The 22408-nt window shown below is 40.4% G+C and overlaps 2 protein-coding genes across 3 annotated transcripts; both read left to right on the top strand.

Moving 5' to 3' along the window:
- The first annotated feature begins 1433 nt into the window (after positions 1–1433).
- Positions 1434–14799, top strand: gspt1l (G1 to S phase transition 1, like). 2 transcript variants are annotated; one of them, XM_058049935.2, is made up of 14 exons: positions 1434–1880; positions 2728–2772; positions 5594–5842; positions 6693–6726; positions 6837–6914; positions 7050–7230; positions 7723–7877; positions 10047–10187; positions 10279–10372; positions 11806–11886; positions 12571–12744; positions 12855–12944; positions 13106–13274; positions 14133–14799. In XM_058049935.2, the coding sequence occupies exons 1-14, from the start codon at positions 1688–1690 to the stop codon at positions 14183–14185; spliced, it is 1737 nt and encodes a 578-aa protein (XP_057905918.2). In that variant the 5' UTR covers positions 1434–1687; the 3' UTR covers positions 14186–14799. The 2 variants fall into 2 exon arrangements, with proteins under 2 accessions (XP_057905918.2, XP_057905919.2); XM_058049936.2 differs by lacking the exon at positions 2728–2772.
- Positions 14800–20621: 5822 nt separating this feature from the next.
- On the top strand, positions 20622–21820 carry LOC131103306 (transmembrane protein 238). Its single transcript, XM_058049451.2, has 2 exons — positions 20622–21196; positions 21649–21820. Exon 1 carries the CDS (start codon positions 20698–20700, stop codon positions 21181–21183), a length of 486 nt encoding a protein of 161 aa, XP_057905434.2. The 5' UTR covers positions 20622–20697; the 3' UTR covers positions 21184–21196; positions 21649–21820.
- The last annotated feature ends 588 nt before the right edge of the window (positions 21821–22408 follow it).

Here is a 22408-nt window from a genome sequence, read left to right as displayed (position 1 = left end):
CAAAGATTGAACTCTTTGGTGTGAATGCCAGGCGCCATGTTTGGAGGAAACCAGGCACTGCTCATCACCAGGCCAATACCATCCCTACAGTGAAGCATGGTGGTGGCAGCATCATGCTGTGGGGATGTTTTTCAGCAGCAGGAACTGGCAGACTAGTCAGGATAGAAGGAAAAATGAATGCAGCAATATATAGAGATATCCTGGATGAAAACCTGCTCCAGAGCGCTCTTGACCTCAGTAGACTGGTCATGTACCTTGACCATATAGACAGTAGACATTAGCACACAGCCAAGATCTCAAAAGATTGGCTTCAGAACCACTCCGTGAATGTCCTGGAGTGGCCCAGCCAGAGTCCAGACTTGAATCCGATCGAACATCTCTGGAGAGATCTGAAAATGGCTGTGCACAGACGTCTCCCATCCAACCTGATGGAGCTTGAGACTTATTGCAAAGAAGAATGGGCAAAACTGCCTAAAGATAGGTGTGCTAAACTTGTGGGATCATATTCAAAAAGACTTGAGGCTGTAATTGCTGCCAAAGGTGGATCAACAAAGTATTAAGCAAAGGCTGTGAATACTTATGTAAATGTGATTTTTTTATTTTCTATTTTTAATAAATTCAAAACATGTCAAAAAAACCTTTTTTCACATTGTCATAATGGAGTATTTTGTGTAGAATTTTGAGGTAAGAGATTAATTTAATACAGTTTGGAATGAGGCTGTAACATGACAAAATGTAGAAAAAGTGAAGCGCTGTGAATACTTTCCGGATGCACTGTACACATTAGAGCTGCCGCTACTGCTGTTGTGTTTTGCTTTTGAGTTTTGTTTTACTTTGTGGATGATGGGTGAAATTCCCCAAAAGAGCAGCTGGGATCAAAAGAGAACCCAATATTGGTGGTCTCCTCTAAGCTTTGAAAAAAGCTGTTTATTCCACCTGTTATTTGTCTCCAATGTATATGTACATGCAGTTGGGGCAAGAGTTAAGAGATATAAATGAGTAAATCATTCTTTATTTAAATCATCATTCTATTACAAATTGCTTTTGTACAACATATATTTATTTCTATTTCAATAAATATTGATTTTGAGGAGTGCCCTCAAAAATGAGGTGATGGGAATTACAGAATGGAAAGAGACATCGTAGCAGTACCGTATGTTTTGACAAAATATCGAATATGTGCACACTTGCTATTGCCAAGTGTTTTTTTTTACATTTTATTGTGTGTATTTATTTAAATTGTATTAAATATAATTTAAATATGAAAAAAAAACAAAAAAATCTAAACTTGTCAGCTAAAACTAAAGCACCACCTTCAATTTCAGGGAAGGGACTCATCAATTAAATCTTCTGCTGGAGAGAAAACCTGCGGTGCTTCGGCCCTCCATTGACAAATGTGGTATACTTCATATCCCAGGTGTCACTGCGGGCAGTATTTCCGGTGGGGGGTGCGCACGAGCTTCCAGCAGAAGACTGGCGGAGTGCTGAGTCTAATAGTCTCTTTGGCGTCTACATTGGTAGAAACCGGCCGCTACCTTGGGTCGGATTGAAAACATTCCTCCCTGGGTTGGGACGCTTTATATCGGTCAAAGGTGTGACCTGAACATTCAGGGTTTGCGTGAAGACTTACGCAGCCCAACAACGGCGTCGCTCAAATCTCACTATAGTGAAAAATCCCAAACCCACGATGGACCAGAGAGACACTGCCCCTGATTCCTGGGAACAAGAGGACGATGTGGAGGCCACAATCGACGGACAACTTGAATCCGCTTTCACAACGTTGAATGTGAACGCAAAGCCCTTTGTTCCCAATGTGAATGCCGCTGAATTTGTCCCTGCGTTTGCCGTGAAAGCACACTCGGAAAATGTCGACTCTGTGGGTAAGCTGGCTGTCACGTTTGGGCTAGCTAGCTTAGCAAGAAGCGAGTAGTTCAACATGGACTGTGCTGACGCTAACACGCTGGCCTCGGAGCAAACACGCGCTCGTGTCCGCTAACTCCGGTGCCATTTACTTTTATTCAATGGAGAAATGTCTGGTGCCGTGTGATTATTTTATCACAGTCTAGCTTGTCTGTTAATTCAATTTTAGATTATTGTTTTTATCACATTGTCATTTTTACAGAGTAGTGTTAAATGTCTCGTGGGGACCTCGACCGGCGTTAGCATGTTAGCAGTGAATGCTAAGTAGCTTGTGTGTTAGCTCGTGTGGTTTCATTCTTGAACCGGCCCGTTATTCTTAACCCAACTTAAATCCGTTATTCCCGCTAACGGTGCACTGCGAAAGCAACATGGGCAATGGATAAAATGAACTGTTATCCGATTGAAAACTAAGTTTTTTGCATAGCTAGCATTTTTGGTCTCTATTACGTGTGGACATTGCTGTGTTGTGTGACGTGGATATTACACATTGCAATTCAAGAGGCGACGTAATGATGACTATATGAATCATTGCTTGTGGCCAAAAAGACAACACAAAATGTGCTAATGGCACATCAATCAAGTCAATGTGGTGGTGTTGTAAAGGAATTTGCATGACTGTTGAATTTCATTTAAGTGAACTTTTTTTTTACTAATGAGAAAGTATTATTCTCTACCTGTCTAACATACATGCCTACATTTATACTTCAACTTCTGACTCAAACTTTATTATAGGAAAATATGCATGTTGTACCTCAATATATTGCATTAGCAAAGACAATGAAATAATAAAGCATGTTGTTTTTTCAGTTGCTGCTGAAAAAATAGCGAACATGGAGGTGGCAGAAAGTGCTGGTATGTATGGCCTGTGTGTGTGTGTGTGTTGCAAGCTTCAAGAAGCAACACTGTCTTGACATTTGTAGTCTTACACTGGACGGAAAGGGTAAACAAAAGCCCTCCTATACGACTGTAAGGTTAGTCAAATTACTCAAAACAAATGTAGATCAGTTTTCAATTTTGCCTCGGCATTACCAACTTAATGTACATTTGATACATTTGACATCTGTTATATGAACCCGACATATAAACCGAAAATATAGACACTACTTTTTGCTCCCATCTTTAATGAGCTCAAAACAGCTAAAACTTTTTCTGTCTACTGAAAAACTTGTTTCTCTCAAATGCTGTTCCCAATCTGTCTGCTTTTTTGCTGAGATAATCCATCCACCTTTGCAGTATGGCATAAGATACTGATTAGACAGCATGATTATTACACAGTAATTACCAGGGGTGAAGCTTGAATACGATCAGCTGTAGGCGAATTTACTCGATCAAACATGTTGGAAATGTTATTTATGGTGTTTTTAGCAACTCTGAAAAGTCTCATTTATTTGATGTGCATTTTGCAAAGTACTTTAACATCCTGATATTGCACAGAGATGGACAATCTTAAGTTTTATTAACATACATGCTCGCAAACGTGCACTTTCTCCTTATAGGCACCACACAGGCAACGGCGCATTCATTTTTAATGGAACCTGCGCCACAGGTCTGTTATCCAAGCAACAAGCAAAATTTGTGTGTTAAATTTTGTGCTCCTGTATGTCATCGTGCACATGCTGGCTTGCTATGCAATTCCAGAAAGTTGAAAAATGGTAGATTAATGTTATGAATTACGTTATCAGTGTTATCAGTTAGCCACCTATTGCGTTGCTGCGCATGTGTGTGCATGTTTCTTTTGACACCAGGAGTAGGAATTGTGTGTGTGAAGTGGTGATGCTCCTTGTAGCTAATAGGGTATGCCTCACACAGGTACACTACACTGGAGCATCTAGTGGCTTAAATGTGACATGACACAATGATCTTTGAATGATAATTTTAATTGTTTTCAATTTCAAAAAAGGTTGATCATTAATAGCGCAATTATTCACCAGCAACATTTATTGTGACAGACCTTAGATGACCAAGTTACAAGTGAAAGGCCTTACTATCATCTCATGTCAGATTAGCACAAGCATGTTGTTGTACCATCTGAAAGATGAAAATATTCAATTCCGAACAGTACGTAGTAGAAGTACAGTGTTTCCTGAATACTTTTCATTCAAAAGGATGGACTGGTCGCCATTCAGTCACAATGCAAATATAGACAAACAACCATTCACACTCACATTGATACCTATGGACAATTTGGAGTTCGCCAAATTTGATGAATTATCATTATTATTTCCTTTCATGTACAGGGGAAACACACCTCATTTGTTCTGTGCCGAGAAATTGAGTGTCTCTCATGGGTATGAATACTTTTGCAACCCACTGTAGTGGCCACATTCGGTTACCGGTGCTGTAGAAAACGCCAAAATGCTGAAGCTACTTACCATTGAGAGACTTCCTGAAGTAACCGCTTTTGTGGCGGGGTAAAACTACCCCTTTGTGATGTCACAGAGGGACGAGCTTCCTTATATGGGTCATAGTAAGGAAGCACTTTGACTGTGTGACCAATCACAGCAGATAGGGAGCCCGGAGGCCACCGTGGGTGGAATAAATTAAAACAGACTATTTTGGCAGGAAGCACAAATCAAAGGAAATACTGCTGTAATAGGTGCAGATTCTGCAAAATCTAAAATGTTTTCTGTGCGGGTTATTGTGTGTAGCTGCTCTATAGGAGACCATATTTCAATACAAAGGGTCGAAAATGAGCATGGGTACCCTTTAAGACATAAAACGCTGACATCGAGGGTTCAGAGTTGAGTTTCATCTTGGTGTGGGTTATGGTCACAACAGTAGTCCGTGTTTTATTAGCGATTATTGTGCCTGTTGTGAGATAATTCAAACGTGCAATAAAAGCCATCAAGTCTGGCACTTGTTTCACCGAACTTAACAGTAGCATTAATTAGCTTGATTAATTAATGCTTAATTTAAACAAAAAAAATCAATGACAGTTTATTAATTATGCATGTATTTTGCCTAATCATTGGACATATTAAATCCTGAAATGTATTTAGTATACTATTGGATAACCATGAGTGATAGAGTGAAGCTGGGAAGCACAAAGTGGCAGGGGACACAATTGCTGAAGAAGTGTTTGCATGGCCAGCATACTCACTGAATAGGCCACCCACTGAGGATGTTTGGGATGCTCTGGATTGGCGTATATGACGGTGTCTTCAGTCCCAGCAACTTCACACAGTTTGAAGAGTAGTGGACCAACATTCCACTGGCCACAACCTGATCGACGCTTATGTGGAAGAGCTGTATTGTGTTTCACTTTGTGAGGCAATTGGTGGTCTCCCCTTCAAACTCCCACCCAACACAATTTATATGCACATTTTGTGGCCTTTTGGCATCTTCATATATTAAACCTGTGAGGTGGATGGATTATTTTGGAAAAGGTGCTCACTAACATATGTGAACAGTATTTCATAGATATGCATTTTGTTGGAATTAAAATGTTCTTTCAACATTTTTCAAATCAGGGCAAGAAAAAAGTGTGCAAACCAAGTGTTTGTGTGTGTGTAGGCCTGTATGTGTAAATATACTGCATGCACTGAAAAAAAAACTTGAATATGGATATCAGCGATTCATACTCATAAATATGTATCAATGACTTTGTAAGTGAAATTTACTACAGTTAATATTTCGTAATGAAACAATAAGTCCGAAATATTTGTCTTTGCAGCTCCCATGGAGAACGGCGACACAGAAATGACCTCAGAGGAGCCATGGGACCAGAAAGATGCTGCTAACGAGGAGGAGCCAGGAGGTGGCTGCTGTGGCGACCATGGCCCAGTGGTCGTAGCGACAACTGAGGAGACGGGGTCAGAGATGATGGAGGAGGAAGAGGAAACGCCCATTCCCAAAGTTCCACCTACGCAGTCGGATGCACCTAAGAAGGAACACATCAATGTTGTGTTCATCGGGCATGTAGGTCAGTACACATAAATACAAAATTGTTGTATGTACATTAAAATATGACTGGACAAACTCTGTATTTTACAGAGTTACAATGAGTTAAATGCAGGTGTTGTGAAATGTTTATTTATTGTTAATTAAAAATTACACTTTTTGGAACATTTTCACTTTGAGACTAAAAACTAATTTATGATAATACATATTATAATACATAATAGTGTAATAGTGTAACATGTTTTAGTCTAATTAGTGCCTACGTATCATGGCAAGCCACACCTCTGTTATGACAAAGAATATGACACAGTATAGCATTCCCGCAGAGTCAACACCTCAACACCTTGAACCTCAACACAACAAGAGTGTGTTTTCAACGGCATATATATATATATCCCCAGCTCACAAACACATTTCTAGTCCGTTCATCATCGGAACAACATATGCTTGTTGTCACTCGGCCGCCACAAGATGCATTCACATACACTCCAGTCGTCTGTATTACGTGTGCATGTGTGGTTTATATGAATACAAATACAAAAGAAAACAAGTGGATATTATAATCACTTACTTGTAACCCTTAAAGGGATAGTTCAGATTTTTGGACATGAAGTGACATCCCCATCAGCAGTATAGTCCATCAACCTTCTTCCTGCCTGTTTGGAGGCAAAAGATGAGGAAAGCAGACACGCATGCACATGGCAATATAGGGAGACCAGCAAAATTGTCCATTTCACTTGCATTTGTGATTTATTATAATTTCCTTTTGTTTCCTCAATGAGATGTCTTGTCACTTTTTGATCTTGCGAGATCTTATGACACTCCAAACATATAAAAGAAAACATACCTTTCTCTTTGTATTTCCTCTTTAGATGCTGGAAAGTCTACTATTGGTGGGCAAATCATGTGAGTAGCAAGGTGTATTTTTTTTTTTGGTTCACTCTATTACAGTGAATGAAAATAAATTAATCCTCCATATTGTATAACTGTTTTGTTATTCCTTTCTTTTCTTTTAGGTATCTGACAGGTATGGTAGATAAGAGAACCTTGGAGAAGTATGAAAGAGAAGCAAAGGAGAAGAACAGAGAAACCTGGTGAGTGTATATGATTCTGTCTTTTATTTCAGAATACAACATAGACGGTGGTGAACATGTAAATGTATTGGGTCAACTTCATTATATTGACATCTAGTAGAATAAATATGAGAGATGGTGTTTGGATGTCTCCAGGTATTTGTCTTGGGCCTTGGACACCAATCAAGAGGAGAGGGACAAAGGCAAGACTGTGGAAGTGGGCCGAGCATACTTTGAGACAGACAAAAAGCACTTTACAATCTTGGATGCACCGGGCCACAAGAGCTTTGTGCCCAACATGATTGGAGGTGCATCACAAGCTGACCTGGCTGTGCTGGTGAGTACAGGAAAAGACCCATATTTATCTTCCAAGTGCCATGAAATATTTGTCAAACTCTCAAAATGACTCAAGTTTTCCACCAATTAGTTTTTGTTAAGAAAACAGCAATCAACAAATCCCTTTTGTTATTGATGCTAGCAACATACAGCTCTTGTGTTCACCTTCTTTTGAATACTGGAACTCAGGTTTGCTACCTTGCCGTTAGATACCTCATAATAACCAATGTCTAGCTTTGTTGCAACATACAGTTGGACCCAAAATGATTCAACCATGAGTGTAAATCGTTTTCTTTACAAAGTTTTTAGTTTATGACACTTTAATAAACAAAACAAAATAATAATGCAGCCTCCTAATGATGAATGGTCTTGAAAGTTTGTTTTTATTAAAAAAGAAAATCAGCTTATAATAACTGTTGAATCATTTTGAGTGCAACAATTTAAAGTCCTATAATTTTAACAAAAGAAATATCATGTTAATCACGTTATCTAGGTGATCTCTGCCAGGAAAGGTGAATTTGAAACGGGCTTTGAAAAGGGTGGACAAACGCGGGAGCACGCCATGTTGGCCAAAACAGCAGGTGTCAAGCACCTGATTGTTCTGGTGAATAAAATGGATGACCCCACAGTCAACTGGAGCCTGGAGAGGTAGGTAGATGGGTCAGTCAATAAGAGCACTAATCTTCTATGTCACTCTTGCAATGAACAGGCTCTTTTTATATATTATATATATATATATATATATATATATATATATATATAGAGCACTAATCTTCTATGTCACTCTTGCAATGAACAGGCTCTTTTTATATATATATATATATATATATATATATATATATATATATACTATATATATATATACTATATATATATGTGTGTGTGTACAGTGCATCCGGAAAGTATTCACAGCGCTTCACTTTTTCCACATTTTTCATGTTACAGCCTCATTCCAAATTGTATTAATTTAATCTCTTTTTTTTTTTTACTTTTTTTGAATTTATTAAAAATAGAAAACTAAGAAATCACATTTACATAGGTATTCACAGCCTTTGCCATGAAGCTCAAAATTGAGCTCAGGTGCATCTTTTTTCCACTGATCATCCTTGAGATCTTTCTACAGCTTAATTGGAGTCCACCTGCAGTAAATTCAGTTGATTGGACATGATTTGGAAATATAATAATTGTCTATATAAGGTCCCACAGTTGACTGTGCATGTCAGAGCACAAACACCAAGCATGAAGTCAAAACAACTGTCTGTACACCTGCGAGGACAGGATTGTCTTGAGGCACAAAACTGGGGAAGGATACAGAAAAAAGTCTGCTGCTTTGAAGGTCCCAATGAGCACAGTGGCCTCCATTATTCGTAAATGGAAGACGTTTGGAACCACCAGGACTCTTCCTAGAGCTGGCCGGCCTTCTAAACTGAGCGATCGGGGAAGAAGGGCCTTAGTCAGGGAGGTGACCAAGGCCCCGATGGTCACTCTGTCAGAGCTCCAGCGTTCCTCTGTGGAGAGAGGAGAGCCTTCCAGAAGGACAACCATCTCTGCAGCAATCCACCATCAGACCTGTATGGTAGAGTGGCCAGACGAAAGCCACTCCTTAGTAAAAGGAACATGGCAGCCCATCTGGAATTTGCCAAAAGGCACCTGAATGACTCTCAGACCATGAGAAACAAAATTCTCTGGTCTGATGAGACAAAGATTGAACTCTTTGGTGTGAATGCCAGGCGCCATGTTTGGAGGAAACCAGGCACTGCTCATCACCAGGCCAATACCATCCCTACAGTGAAGCATGGTGGTGGCAGCAGCATCATGCTGTGGGGATGTTTTTCAGCAGCAGGAACTGGCAGACTAGTCAGGATAGAAGGAAAAATGAATGCAGCAATATATAGAGATATCTGGATGAAAACCTGCTCCAGAGCGCTCTGGGGCGAAGGTTCATTTTTCAGCAGGACAACGACCCGAAGCACACAGCCAAGATCTTAAAAGTTTGGCTTTGGAACCACTCCGTGAATGTCCTGGAGTGGCCCAGCCAGAGTCCAGATCGAACATCTCTGGAGAGATCTCAAAATGGCTGTGCACAGACGTCTCCCATCCAACCTGATGGAGCTTGAGACTTATTGCAAAGAAGAATGGGCAAAACTGCCTAAAGATAGGTGTGCTAAACTTGTGGGATCATATTTAAAAAGACTTGAGGCTGTAATTGCTGCCAAAGGTGGATCAACAAAGTATTAAGCAAAGGTTGTGAATACTTATGTAAATGTGATTTTTTTGTTTTCTATTTTTAATAAATTCAAAACATGTCAAAAAAAACTTTTTTCACATTGTCATAATGGAGTAATTTGTGTAGAATTTTGAGGTAAGAGATTAATTTAATACAGTTTGGAATGAGGCTGTAAAAATATAGAAAAAGTGAAGCGCTGTGAATACTTTCCGGATGCACTGTATGTGTGTGTGTGTGTGTGTGTGTGTGTGTGTGTGTGTGTATATATTAGTACATCAAACATTTTAGCTAATACGAACTTGATGATGTAGCTTGTCACTTACACAGAAGTACAAAAGAAATAGTGCAATCACTTGTCATTAATACTGTAAAAACTTATGACATAGCTGTTGTTAGCTACACTGTGTGATGCTACCCATTCCACAGCTTTATCAATGTCAGAAAAATGGGAAACATGAAAAAACATAAGATCATGGATGGAATTGGTGATTGCACTTCAGCTATATATATTTATACATACATATATATATATATATATATACCAATATAATTAATAACCAATATAGATTCTTACCATCTCATATTTTCAGATATGAAGAGTGTAAGGAGAAATTAGTGCCATTTTTGAAGAAGGTGGGCTTCAACCCAAAGAAAGACATTCATTTCATGCCATGTTCTGGCTTGACGGGGGCCAACCTGAAGGAACCCACTGACATGTGCTCCTGGTACACGTAAGTCTTTCATATTTGAAAATATAAAGGCCATTGTTGATGCTTCATTCTTCACTATTTTTTTTGCTCAACATTTTATTTTATTTTGCAGAGGTCTACCATTCATTCCACACTTGGACAATTTGCCAAGTTTTAACAGATCAAGCGATGGCCCTATCAGATTGCCCATTGTTGACAAATACAAGGTAAGAATCAATTTAAACATGCATTATTTTTACTTTACTTCAATAAAACATCACATCAACATGCTTTAAAGGAAGCACTCACACACCAAACATTTGGGTATTAACTTGTTGCAACATGAGTGCATGCGTTAAGCAGAGGACTATTCACTGTATACAGCTGGCTTTATGTTGACCCTAAAACATTGTGGTTAGAAAGAATCTATGTTGCTTTGGTAATGATATACTGGAGGGGAAAACTGTAAACTAAATATCCTTCAAAAATGTTTTTTTTTATTTGTTTTTTACTAAAGTGCAAGTAAGAAAGGCAACCTTTTGTAATTGACCCTTTTAAGTTGCACAGATTATACGATCCACTGTGGCTACTCTGAAATCAGGAGAAAGCCGAAAGAAACTAAACAACATTAGCTCATTGTCTGAACTTCTTAACAATAATGTATGAGTATATGAAGAGCTTGCAACCAAAAGGCTCTAAATCCATTTTGACTGATTTCGAGAAAATCTAAGATTTTTAACTCCGCACATATCAATCTATTTGGTCATCAAGTCTATATTGCAAATGAAGGAGCTATCAATATTGGTCATAAAAATGCATGCTATAAAAATCCTGCACACACCATGTATTTTATATTTTTTTTTAATAATTTTTTTTTCGGATTTAGCGCCTTTTGGCTGAAATAAATTTGAAGTCACCTTTAACTTCTTCAATGGCATTGTTGTAAAAGAATGTAAGGTGCTTTAATGTGCTATGCTAATAAAATAATTACAACACAGAAGCCATTCTCAACATACAATACAAAATAATTATTAATTAAATTAATAAAAATTTTATTAAAAGCAGTGCTCATATTTGACTGCACCATGGAGGTGACAGTGACAAAAATCATCTCATTACAAACTCTTTACATTGTATGTTTTTTAGTACAAGTAAAATAATGTTTCTCATGAAAGTTGGAGGTGTCAAGGTAGAGACATGCCTTTTATGGCGTAAAAAAAACTTCCATGTTACAGAATACTGTAAAAACACAATTTGTGTTCTCCTGAATTGCATAACATACTGTAACTATCATATGTGTACTTAATGTACACAAACAAAATAGGATGCGCACTGATACTGGCTTTCTGTGTGTGCAGTGCCAATTGTATTCTCTCTGATTGGTCAGATTATCAATAGATGGGAAACTTGGGCCAATCAGAATAAAGAAAGGGATTTAGCTCCTTTTGGTTGAAATCTGAAATGGAAATAGCGCCTTTTGGTTGAAAGCATACATTTCATATCACTTTTTTCAGATTTTTAAAAATGATTTCAAGACCAAAATATGTGATTTGGATACACATGACAGAGGTCTATTAAACTCATGAAAAACATGCAACTTAGTGAAAATTGGATTTAGCGCCTTTTGGTTGCAAGCTCTTCATATGTATGTGTCTTACAGGACATGGGCACAGTGATTCTCGGCAAACTTGAGTCGGGCTCCATCAGTAAAGCGCAACAGCTGGTCATGATGCCAAATAGGGTAAGTATGTTTCCAATGCAGCACATCCCCGCTTTTCAGGGTACATTCCAAGATCTGCACCTAATAGATCCCCCCACCCTACTCCACCCCAAATGTTAACAAATGTATAGGTACTTAAAACTAGTGAATGATAATGTAAGATGATGCGGAACAGATGGATTTGGAGTCACGATGTAGAAATGATGTACCGTAAATACATGTTACATTTGCATCTCACAGCCGCTATGGTGTGTTCAAGACTGCCAAAAGTGTGAAATCTCAGCCCTTGGTCTTTATCAAGGGATGGTTCCATTTGCCTTGAAGCATGAAGACATAAAAAAAACTTATACTATATAACTTGTAAAACACATATTTTTTTTTCAAAAACCCACTTGCAGGGTTGAAAATGCTGAATTGTGAGCAATAAAGAATTAGTTGATTCAATTTTATAAACTTATGTGTATTAGCAAAATCATTCTTAACATTTTGTTGCCATTGTTGGACAGGTTTGCAATGTCCCCAGCATTTAATTGTATTCCAAAATTACCTCTAGGGCAGTGAAGGACTTGCACATACTTACATACAAAATGTTTAAAATGCACAAACTACAAACAGTGACAGCTTGTAACATTAGTCGTATTGAACCTTGAACGCAAGTAATTTTTGGTGCAAGTTTATAAATTGGAATGTCATTGTTTCTTCCAGCATGTAGTGGAGGTGTTGAGCCTCTTGTCAGACGACGTGGAGACGGACGATGCTGGACCAGGAGAAAATCTCAAGTTGAGGTTGAAGGGAATTGAGGAAGAGGAGATCCTTCCTGGGTTCATTCTGTGTAATGCGGAGAACCTCTGCCACTCTGGACGCACCTTTGATGCCCAGGTCAGTCCACATCTTGTGTGAAACCGCAAACCAGATTCATATTCATATAGATTCAGGTTCATATAGATGCAGATTCATATAAATGACATTACATTTACTTCACCTTCCAGATTGTCATCATCGAACATAAATCTATCATCTGTCCTGGTTATAATGCTGTTCTTCACATTCACACGTGCATTGAAGAGGTGCAGATTACGGTAAGTCATCTAGGAAACAAAGTAATAAAATGTGTGCAACTCTTGAATTAAAATCAAACTCTTCTAAGACATAGTTCACTATTACTGCTCCAGTACTTGCTCATTTGAGAAGTATTGAACATGCAGATTCCAATGTTCTGTGCTTCTGTTCACCTCTACAGGCCTTAATTTGTCTGGTAGACAAAAAGACAGGAGACAAGAGTAAGACACGGCCGCGATTTGTTAAGCAAGATCAGGTCTGCATTGCACGTCTGCGCACGGCAGGAACCATTTGCCTCGAGACCTTTAAAGACTTTCCACAGATGGGACGGTTTACCTTACGGGATGAAGGTAACATCACATTGCAACACACTACTCATAGATAAATGTGTAGGATCCATGAACATGGAATAGATTTGTAGCAAGTCACATCACAAAGTGGTACTCTTGAGGTTGAACACATTCATGGAGCAAGAATGATGCCAGCCATGTAAAAAGACGCTAGAGCCGAGTGCAATACTTGTCATGCACAAGTTTTCTGTGGTGGCACAGAACTGGAAGGTTTAATATGACCAACCTCAATGTGACCGTGAAACGGCATCATACGAGAAACTCCCACAGGACAGCTAAAAGTCAATAGCTTTAACAGAAAAGAGCTGCACCCTATTTATGCTGGATGCATGTTTTACATTACCTGAATGGTAAACAGAGAGCTTCCCACCTTTGGTCAGGGTTATGATCCAGGAAGACCTGTGAATGGTGAAAAACCACAAATCACTAATCATTTTTAAAAAATGTTTTTTTTGTTTGTTTGTTTTTTATTATACATGGCTCTCCACCCACCAAACACAATATTTTCCAATCTGACCCGTGGGCCCGAATTTGACATGTATGATTGAAAGTACAAAATGTGTCAGTACACTAATAAATAATTGAATAGGCTCCATGACCACGGAATAGAAAACTATAGAAAAAAGACCTAACAATATTCGTATTTTATGGGCAAAACAATTACTCATGGTTTTTCACCATTCACTGATGTTACCGAGTGTAACCCCCGTGAAAAGTGGGGAGCTACTGTATTTACAGGCTGCAATCTCCTATTTGCTCCTGTCCGCTTGTAACAGTCTGCATAATTCAACAGCTAAATGAAAAATATATTTGAAAGCCAATCAACACAATGATCATGTTTTTTTTGGTGCTTCGCAGGCAAAACCATTGCCATCGGTAAGGTTCTGAAGCTGGTCGCTGAACGGGACTGAAGATGCTGTTGCAGGAAAATCCCAGGTCAGACGGAAGGGGTGGAGCTCAGTCATAACCCGCTCAGTGTCATCAGCGGCAAAGGCACCTCCCTCTGACAGCCACCTTCCTCTGCCCAAGATCAGCTTGAGAAAAACAAACTTATACAATAAAGCGAAGTTTGTTTTCAGTAGATGAAATCCAAGATGAAGTCCACACAAGTCAGCTTTCTCATATTGAGAGCTCAGCTATGCCATTTCAGGGTTTGCCCGCCCTCCACCTTTCCCACCTCCCAAGTCTGGTCTATTCATGATGACTTTGATTATTTTTTTTTTTCATTTATTTTCTTGCTTTATAAATGATCTTGACAAATGACAAAAAAATACCTGAACCGATGTGGACCACCATTTTTGCTTGGATGATGACATGATTTCAGAAATATATTGCAAAAAGAAATAGTTTGAAAAAAAATTCCACAAATTGAAACCAAAATGTTTATCATTGGTGTACATGTCTCACTTTGCTTTTCGGTTTTTGCTTTCTCGTTGCGTTCTGGCTGTCTGCTTGAGCGTGTCTAAATGATATAAAGCAAACAACTATAACAATAAAATGTTTGGAAAAAATGCTCATCATTTATAAAGAAAAAAAACTTTTTGGAGAGATATTTTTCTGGTAATCCTCACATCTTTCCGTAAAATTAATCCACATAACAGGGTTTATAAGGGTTATAAACTGCTCACAAAAATTAAAGGAACACTTTAAAAAAAAAACATTAGATACATCAGATCTCAATATGAAGTTGGATATCTATACAAATAATGACAGAGCAGTGTCTTAGGAACAAAAGGATGCCAAGTCTTCTAATGGAAATAAAAGTTTTCAGCCTACAGAGGGCTCAATTGTGTAGACACCATAAAATCAGAGTGAAATGAAGATGTGGCAGGCCAGTCCATTTGTTCCAAAACTTAATTTCTGCAACTCAAAATGCTTTTCAGTATCTTGTGTGGCCCCCACGAGCTTGTATGCATGCTTGACAACGTTGTGGCATGCTCCTAATGAGATGACGGATGGTGTCTTGTGGCATTTCCTCCCAGATCTGTGTGAGGGCATCCCTGAGCTCTTGTATAGTCTGACGAGCAACCTGGCGGCACCAAATGGACCGAAACATAATGTCCCAGAGATGTTCTATTGGGCTTAAGTCAGGGGATCGTGAAGGCCATTCAATTGTTTCAATTCCTTCGTCCTCCAGGTACTGCCTGCATACTCTTGCCACGTGAGGCCGGGCATTGTCGTGCATTAGAAGGAAACCAGGACCTACTGCACCAGCGTAGGGTCTGACAATGGGTTCAAGTATTTGATCTCGATACCTTATGGCCGTCAGAGCACCATTTCCTAGGCAGTAGAGGTCTGTGCGTCCCTCCATGGATATGCCTCCCCAGACCATCACTGACACACCACCAAACCTGTCATGTTGAACGCCATTGCAGGCATCATAACGTTCTCCTTGTCTTCTCCAGACTCTTTCACGTCTATCACAGGTGCTCAGGGTGAACCTGCTCTCGTCTGTGAAAAGTACAGGGCGCCAGCGGCGGACTTGCCAATTCTGGTGTTCTTGAGCAAATGCCAGTCGAGCTCCATGGTGCTGGGCAGTGAGCACAGGGCCCACTACAGGACGTCGTGCCCTCAGGCCACCTTCATGAAGTCTGTTCCTGATTGTTTGGGTAGACACATTCACACCAGTGGTCCTCTGGAGGTCATTCTGTAGGGCATGAGCAGTGCTCAGCCTGTTCCGCCTTGCACAAAGGAGCAGGTATTGGTCCTGCTGTGGGGTTGAGGACCTTCTACGGCCCTGTCCAGCTCTCTGAGGATAACCACCAGTCTCCTGAAATCTCCTCCATGTTCTGGAGATTGTGCTGGGAGACACATTAAACCTTCTTGCTGCAGCACGTGTGGATGTGCCATCCTGGAGAAGTTGGACAACCTGTGCAACTTCTGTAGGGTTAAGGAATGGCCTCATACTACCAGTAGAGATGATTATGCAAGCCAAAATCAGCACGAGTGGAAAACCAGCCAAAAAAGATCAAGAGGGAGAAACTTGAAATGACCTCCACATGTAAATCCAGTCCTGTTTTGAGGGTTTTCTAATTGTTGCCACTGAAGTGCACCTGTTGTTAATTCCATGAACACCAGTACAGTTGAAATTGATTAACAAGGCCCTCAGCTGCTCAACCAACCAGAAAATTATCAGACAGGTTTAATTCAAGTCATGCCAGGGCCAATAAAAAAAGTGTTCCTATAATTTTTGTGAGCTTATATGGCTATAAGCATATCTATATATATCTATATATATATATATATATATACACACACACATTATGTACATATGTACAATATGACCTGGCTGTTTGTCAACCATTCTTTTATATAGTTAAGGCTTTCAAGGGGACCTATTATGCTCTTTTTTTTTTTTTTTACCCTTATATGAGTTGTGGACTACTATAGAGCAGCTACACACTAACCAGCACTAAAAACTTTCTAGATCTTTCAGAAGCTGCACCTAAACCAACTCTATTCCCTTGGATTTGTGCTTCCCGACAACTGTTTTAATTTATTCCATCCACGACCCACCTGTGGGCATGCCCACTCTGCTGTGATTGGTCACACTCATAAACTACATAACTACTGCAAACAACACTTTCTAATTTAGTGGGTATAGGAGTTGATAATAAATGAATAAAGTCTTTCGAGAGCTAATTGAAAAGTGTTTTGGAGCTCCTCCAACCTCACCTGCTCGAGGAGGAGCACCCATTGTCGGACACACTTGGACAGAGGAGCTTCAGCATGTCCGACATTAATGCACCTTACCCAGGGGTGTGTCGGTCCTGGCTTCAACAGTTGGGCGGATATTTCACATTTATGTACCCAAAAACAGAGCTTAGGGAAAGTCAATTGTGTATCGTCCCAATAAGGAAGCCTGCTCCTCTGTTACATCACACAAGAACAGTTTTGCAACGCCCTCTGCCGAGCAGTTTGAGCCATCCCAGACTTCTTTCAGGACTCACTTCCAAATGCGCAAACCTCATGATCCGAAACGTTGGCATCGTTTAGCAGGAAAATACAACATTCTAACTACATTTATAGGTCAGAAAAGTGAAAAAAGCATTATAGGTCAGGAATGTTTAAGGAGTTATCAGTAATGACTACGCAAGGTCCTCGGTCTACATAAGAGTTTCAGTTCTACAACAGAATGGAGGTTTTGTTTAGGTCGAACCTGTTCCTCAATGAACAAAATACACTAGAAGGGGTGTTGTGAGGGAGAGACTGGCTTAGTGACGTCTCAATAATGAAACCACAGTTGAACGGTGTACATAAACCAATGTTGGTTGGCATTTCTCCATTTTGTGACCATTCTATGACATCTCCTTCACTTTGACACTGCGAACTGTGCCTCATGCTTGGGAGACATAAATGAGGTTAAAGCTAAAACAGTGTAGTAGCATTATTCTACATATTCTTTTGCTGCATGGCTGAAACAAGTTCACTCTTTCTTTTTGCACAGAATGAATGGGAGTGCGCCTTGACGACAAAACTTCATAACATGCATCGTCGTAGCGTAAAACAAGCATGACCATGTAAAACACTCTTATTAGCAGTGCTAATAAAAGATTGAGTTTATGTGGTCTTGTAGTAAACAGCCGTTGAAGGGTGAATGTGAGATTAGAAAAATGTCTGCATATGAAACATTAGTCTGTCACTTTTTGGTTTTGGTCTGTATGAGCGCTGCGATTGGTTGGCAGCCAGTCCAGGGTGCCAACCAATCGCACCCAGCCTCTGGCATACCTGCATTGCTACTGAGGACAAGTGGTATAGAAGATGGATGGCTCGAGCAGCTGCTGTCTGTACACACTTCACTCATATCGGATTTGGTCTTGAATCGGTCAATGAGAATTGTGGCAGTTGAAAGGACCACACAGTGATTGGTCTCCAGCTGGACTTTATTTATCAACTGGCAACAGAATGAATGCATGACAGGAAACCTCATGTCACCAAAACCCTGTTTGCCAACTACTTGGTAAGAGACTTTCCCCCAATTGTCCTCCACAAAGCACACAACCTTGGTTTAGGGAGGGACCTGGCCTGGCAGTAATGTGCTCCCAACCGACCGACCATGTTGGGGCATCAAAAACAGGCCTTGTGTGTTGGCCAGGCGAATTGTGGGCGTCATGCCGTATGAAAACAAAAGTGATATGAGTTGCATTGGTACGAACAACTAGACTATTAATCTTTTATCCACAGACACAGCAGGAAACTGAAATGACAATATCATAACCCCATTGGCCATTCCATCTGCAAAACAGTTTTATTGATGGCATTTTGAATGCTCACAGTGATACTGTTTCCCATGGTTATGCACTCATGTTGCATAGTGATAGTGCACGTCCTCTTGCAAGGATCAAATTGCATTCACAATTCTTGCATGGCTAACTACTCACTTGGATCAGCGTTTGCAGAATTTGAGGCCAAAGGTGGTCACACCAAATGCTTTTCTGAACCCCAAATACAGTTAAATTGCACATTTTGGATTGGCCTGTTATGAAGGCACAATTGTGAGCATGTTGATACAGACTTGACCAAAATCTTCAGACCGGTAGAAAAATTGCTAGATTATGCATTTTGCACATTTGGACCTTAATGGGGTTTTAAGTAGAGCTACAATATCTTTATGAGCTTATCCTTACTAGGTTCACGGGTATGCTGTAGCCTATCCCAGCTGCCTTCAGGCGAGAGGCGGGGTACACTTTGGACTGGTCACCAGCCAATCACAGGGCACATATAGACAAACAACCATTCACACTCACATTCATACCTATGGACAATTTGGAGTTGCCAATTAACCTGCATGTTTTTGGAATGTCGGAGGACACTGGAGTATCCGGAGAAAACCCTCCGGGAGAACATGCAAACTCCACACAGAGATGCCCAAGCGGAGAATCAAACCCAGGTCTTCCGGATCTCCTGACTGTGTGGCCATTTGGAACAAAAAAAATGAAATATTTTGTTTTTCACCTGATCAAAAGTTAAGTTAAGCACAGGCAAAATCTGCTAAAAAATCTAATTTTCTGTCAGGCATTCATACGGCCATGCCCTCCTCATGGCTACTGCTAAGAAGCTTTCACTTCATGAACATGGCCAGATCGTTCAGCTGCATAAACAAGGCCTCTCGCAGCGTGCCATTGCTGCTGAGGTTGGATGCAATAAGACAGTCATTCTACATTTATTGAAAGTCAAGTCAAGTGGTAGACCCAAAACAATTACACCTGCTTTGAGCCGGAGCATCTGATTGGTGCCAACTGCAGCACAGGAAAAAGGGTTCAAAAACAAAGAACAAATTCAGAGACCTCATCTCCTTCAACGCCACAAAACTGCCCGTTTAGACATTGCCAGGGAGCATCAAACATGGGACATTGAAACGTGGAAAAATGTTTTATTCTCTGATGAGAAAAAATGGAACCTTGACGGTCCAGATGGCTTCCAACATTACTGGACAAGGAGATCCCACCTGAGATGTTTTATGCCCGGTACAGTCTATCACGATTGGTTTCTTTCTTTTGGCTTTTTCCTTATTACGGATCTTTTTACGGATCCGCAAACTGATTTTTGGCTTGAGCCCTTTTATATTCCGGATGCCCTTCCTGGTGAATGCCGATGATGCTTACCAGTGGAGATTTGAACCTGAGGTGTCCAGAACACTAACCACGACAACATTAGAGCTTCAGAACATTTGGGGATGGATGGCAAAGGAAGTTTATAAAAGTGACCTTCACCACGTGGAGCAATGTTCCCAATAGCCTCCTGGAAACACTCACTTCAAGCATCAACAAACCAATTTTTGAAGTGATAAACAAGAACGATGGAGCTACTGAGAAATGATTTTGGAGAGTTTTTTTGCAATTTTTGAGCGATAAACTTTGATCAGCTGCTAAACAGCCTATTTCAGTTGAATTGTTATTTAATAAATGACTTTTTCAAAGTGCTTTATGTCTCATTCCACATTCTTTCTTTAGCATATAAAACCTCATTAAGATCCAAATGTGCGAAAGGTCAATTCTAGCTATTTTTCAACCTGCCTTAAGATCTATCAGGTGTGGTGTCATTCACCTCCTTGGTGTGGCTGTGTGCCACATTTATGAACGCTCACAAACACAGATATGGACAGATATGTCAACACTATTTATAGGTATAGACTTTTTCTGTACCTGGGAAAAGTTCATGAGTTCATGAAAAATGGAAGCAAAAACAGCGTTGTTTTAATATTTTGATACACTGTTGTATCTTTTTTCAAATTTGCCCAAATGTGTATATTATTTAAGAGATTCAATTTGAAAAAAAGAGGATTAAAAACAAGCTACCTGTCCTCGTGACGCCCCCCTCCAGGGCGCCCCACCCCCACCTGTCAGGAGGAGGCTTTCACCCGGCTCACCTTGCTGCCGCCTGACTGACACAACAGGCGCCACATTGCTCTGGAGACCCCGACATGGAGCCGGTGTACCGGGGTCTGGGTCGCTGCGTTTGTTGTTTCTGGCTCGCTGTGGCCTTTGACGTCATCGGACTGCTCGTGCTACTCGTTGGCGTGTTCGTGAACGTCTTCTTCTACGACCTGCTCATCTACGCCGGCGCCATTGTCATCTTCCTCAGCCTCGTCTGGTGGGTCTTTTGGTACTCCGGAAACATCGAGGTCCTCCCCGCGGAGCTTGAGGACGACGTGGGGCTGATCAAGAAGGACAAGGACGCTCTGGGCGCCATCACCGGTGCGGTCCGCCGGCTGTCCAGTCGGGTGTCCACCGGCATCAGGAATTCCTTCCGCAGGAACCTTACAGCGGCCGGAGGTCCGACTGTGCCCAATGAGCCGGTGGTCGTCGTCACCATGGCAACCTTGACGCCCAATGAGCGCAATTTGGAGTCTTCGATGGAGTGCGATGACGTCATGCCTCACACCACAATGGAGACCTCACCTGCATAATGAAGGCCGACAGGTAAGGGCTTCTTTTTTATTCAAATATTTTTACCAGGAAATCATTGTAGTGCATTAAAACATACATTTGTAAATATGTATTATATATATTTTAAGTAGAAAAAAGATGGAAATAATAATAGTGAGAATAAGTGGCATAGAACATGGATGGATGTGTTTATACCAGCAGCAAGCAAAGGTTCAGTGTCACATCACATGTCAAATGTATTGTTACTTAGGACACACAACAATAGGGTTTCCAAATGTCCAGGAGATGCAAAGAGTAACTAGTTGTTGTTAGTTTGTAGTTGAATGATACACTAAATGCTACTTTGTGTTCATCCCAATGTCTTATCAGTAGATAATCATTAACCTGGCTCACCCACTACAGACCACACCAGTTCAAACAATAGAAACCTGGTACTTCCCCATAATAGTATTCAAGTTTCTGTGTTTTTTTTGTCTCCCTTCCAGGGACTCGGAGAACGACAACAAGAACCAAGAATCCAATTTCACTCACTGAAACGCAACTTCTTCTTTTCAATGTACAGTATGTGTTTTTAAAAAATGACAGCAGCTGTGAAGATGTATTTATAATTGTAATCATGATTACATATTTATGTTTTTAAATAAAAAATAATCTGTATTGTGGACATTAGACAAATTCCCAATTCCACACTTACCCCCACACCTTGGTTTTGCACTTTCATGAGAATCAAGTGGTTTCCTTAAATGGGGAAGGGATGTCAGGGGTAAGTGCTAAGGGGTGTGGCCAGGGACCAGACTTGAAAGGCAGGGTTACCAGAGTTTACATGGATACCACACACAAATTGCAAGGACAGCAAAACGAAGACCCAAATAAGCATACGTATACGTAAATGTAAATCATTATAATTAGCATAATTATAGATTTTCACAGTAACGGCACTCATGTTTAATTGTCTCATCACATCATTTGGAAAGTCATAAAATTCCTTATCCAGGCAGTTTACGATGTGCTTCCAAGCTCGTCTAACCTGCATACATGGGGATAGCAGAGTCAGCAGCAAGGAACACATTTCCTCAGCTGCTACACTGTGGCACTAGGAGGATCATACTGATGGAAATATGACCAAGTCCTGAAAAATCCTGAATCCATTAGCATAGGACTTGGATGGGCAAAGCAGCGCCGCCCGGCCAAGAAAACAGTCATGCTTGTTAGAACTGGGGAGCAGGCAACCCCAACCTTAAGGCA

The sequence above is a fragment of the Doryrhamphus excisus genome, linkage group LG16 (genome assembly GCF_037039965.1).
Source record: "Doryrhamphus excisus strain RoL-2023G ecotype Guam linkage group LG16, RoL_Dexc_Guam_v1.1, whole genome shotgun sequence".
Taxonomy (NCBI): Eukaryota; Metazoa; Chordata; class Actinopteri; order Syngnathiformes; family Syngnathidae; genus Doryrhamphus; species Doryrhamphus excisus.
Note: the sequence above shows the minus strand (reverse complement) of the source record. Positions and strands in the feature narration are given on the sequence as shown.

Coding starts and splice junctions, on each gene's coding strand:
- gspt1l (XM_058049935.2), top strand. CDS start 1,688: ATGGACCAGAGAGACACTGCCCCTGATTCCTGGGAACAAGAGGACGAT. Junction 2,773..5,593: donor GGAGGTGGCAGAAAGTGCTG/GTATGTATGGCC, acceptor TTGTCTTTGCAG/CTCCCATGGAGAACGGCGAC. Junction 13,275..14,132: donor GTTTACCTTACGGGATGAAG/GTAACATCACAT, acceptor GGTGCTTCGCAG/GCAAAACCATTGCCATCGGT.
- LOC131103306 (XM_058049451.2), top strand. CDS start 20,698: ATGGAGCCGGTGTACCGGGGTCTGGGTCGCTGCGTTTGTTGTTTCTGG.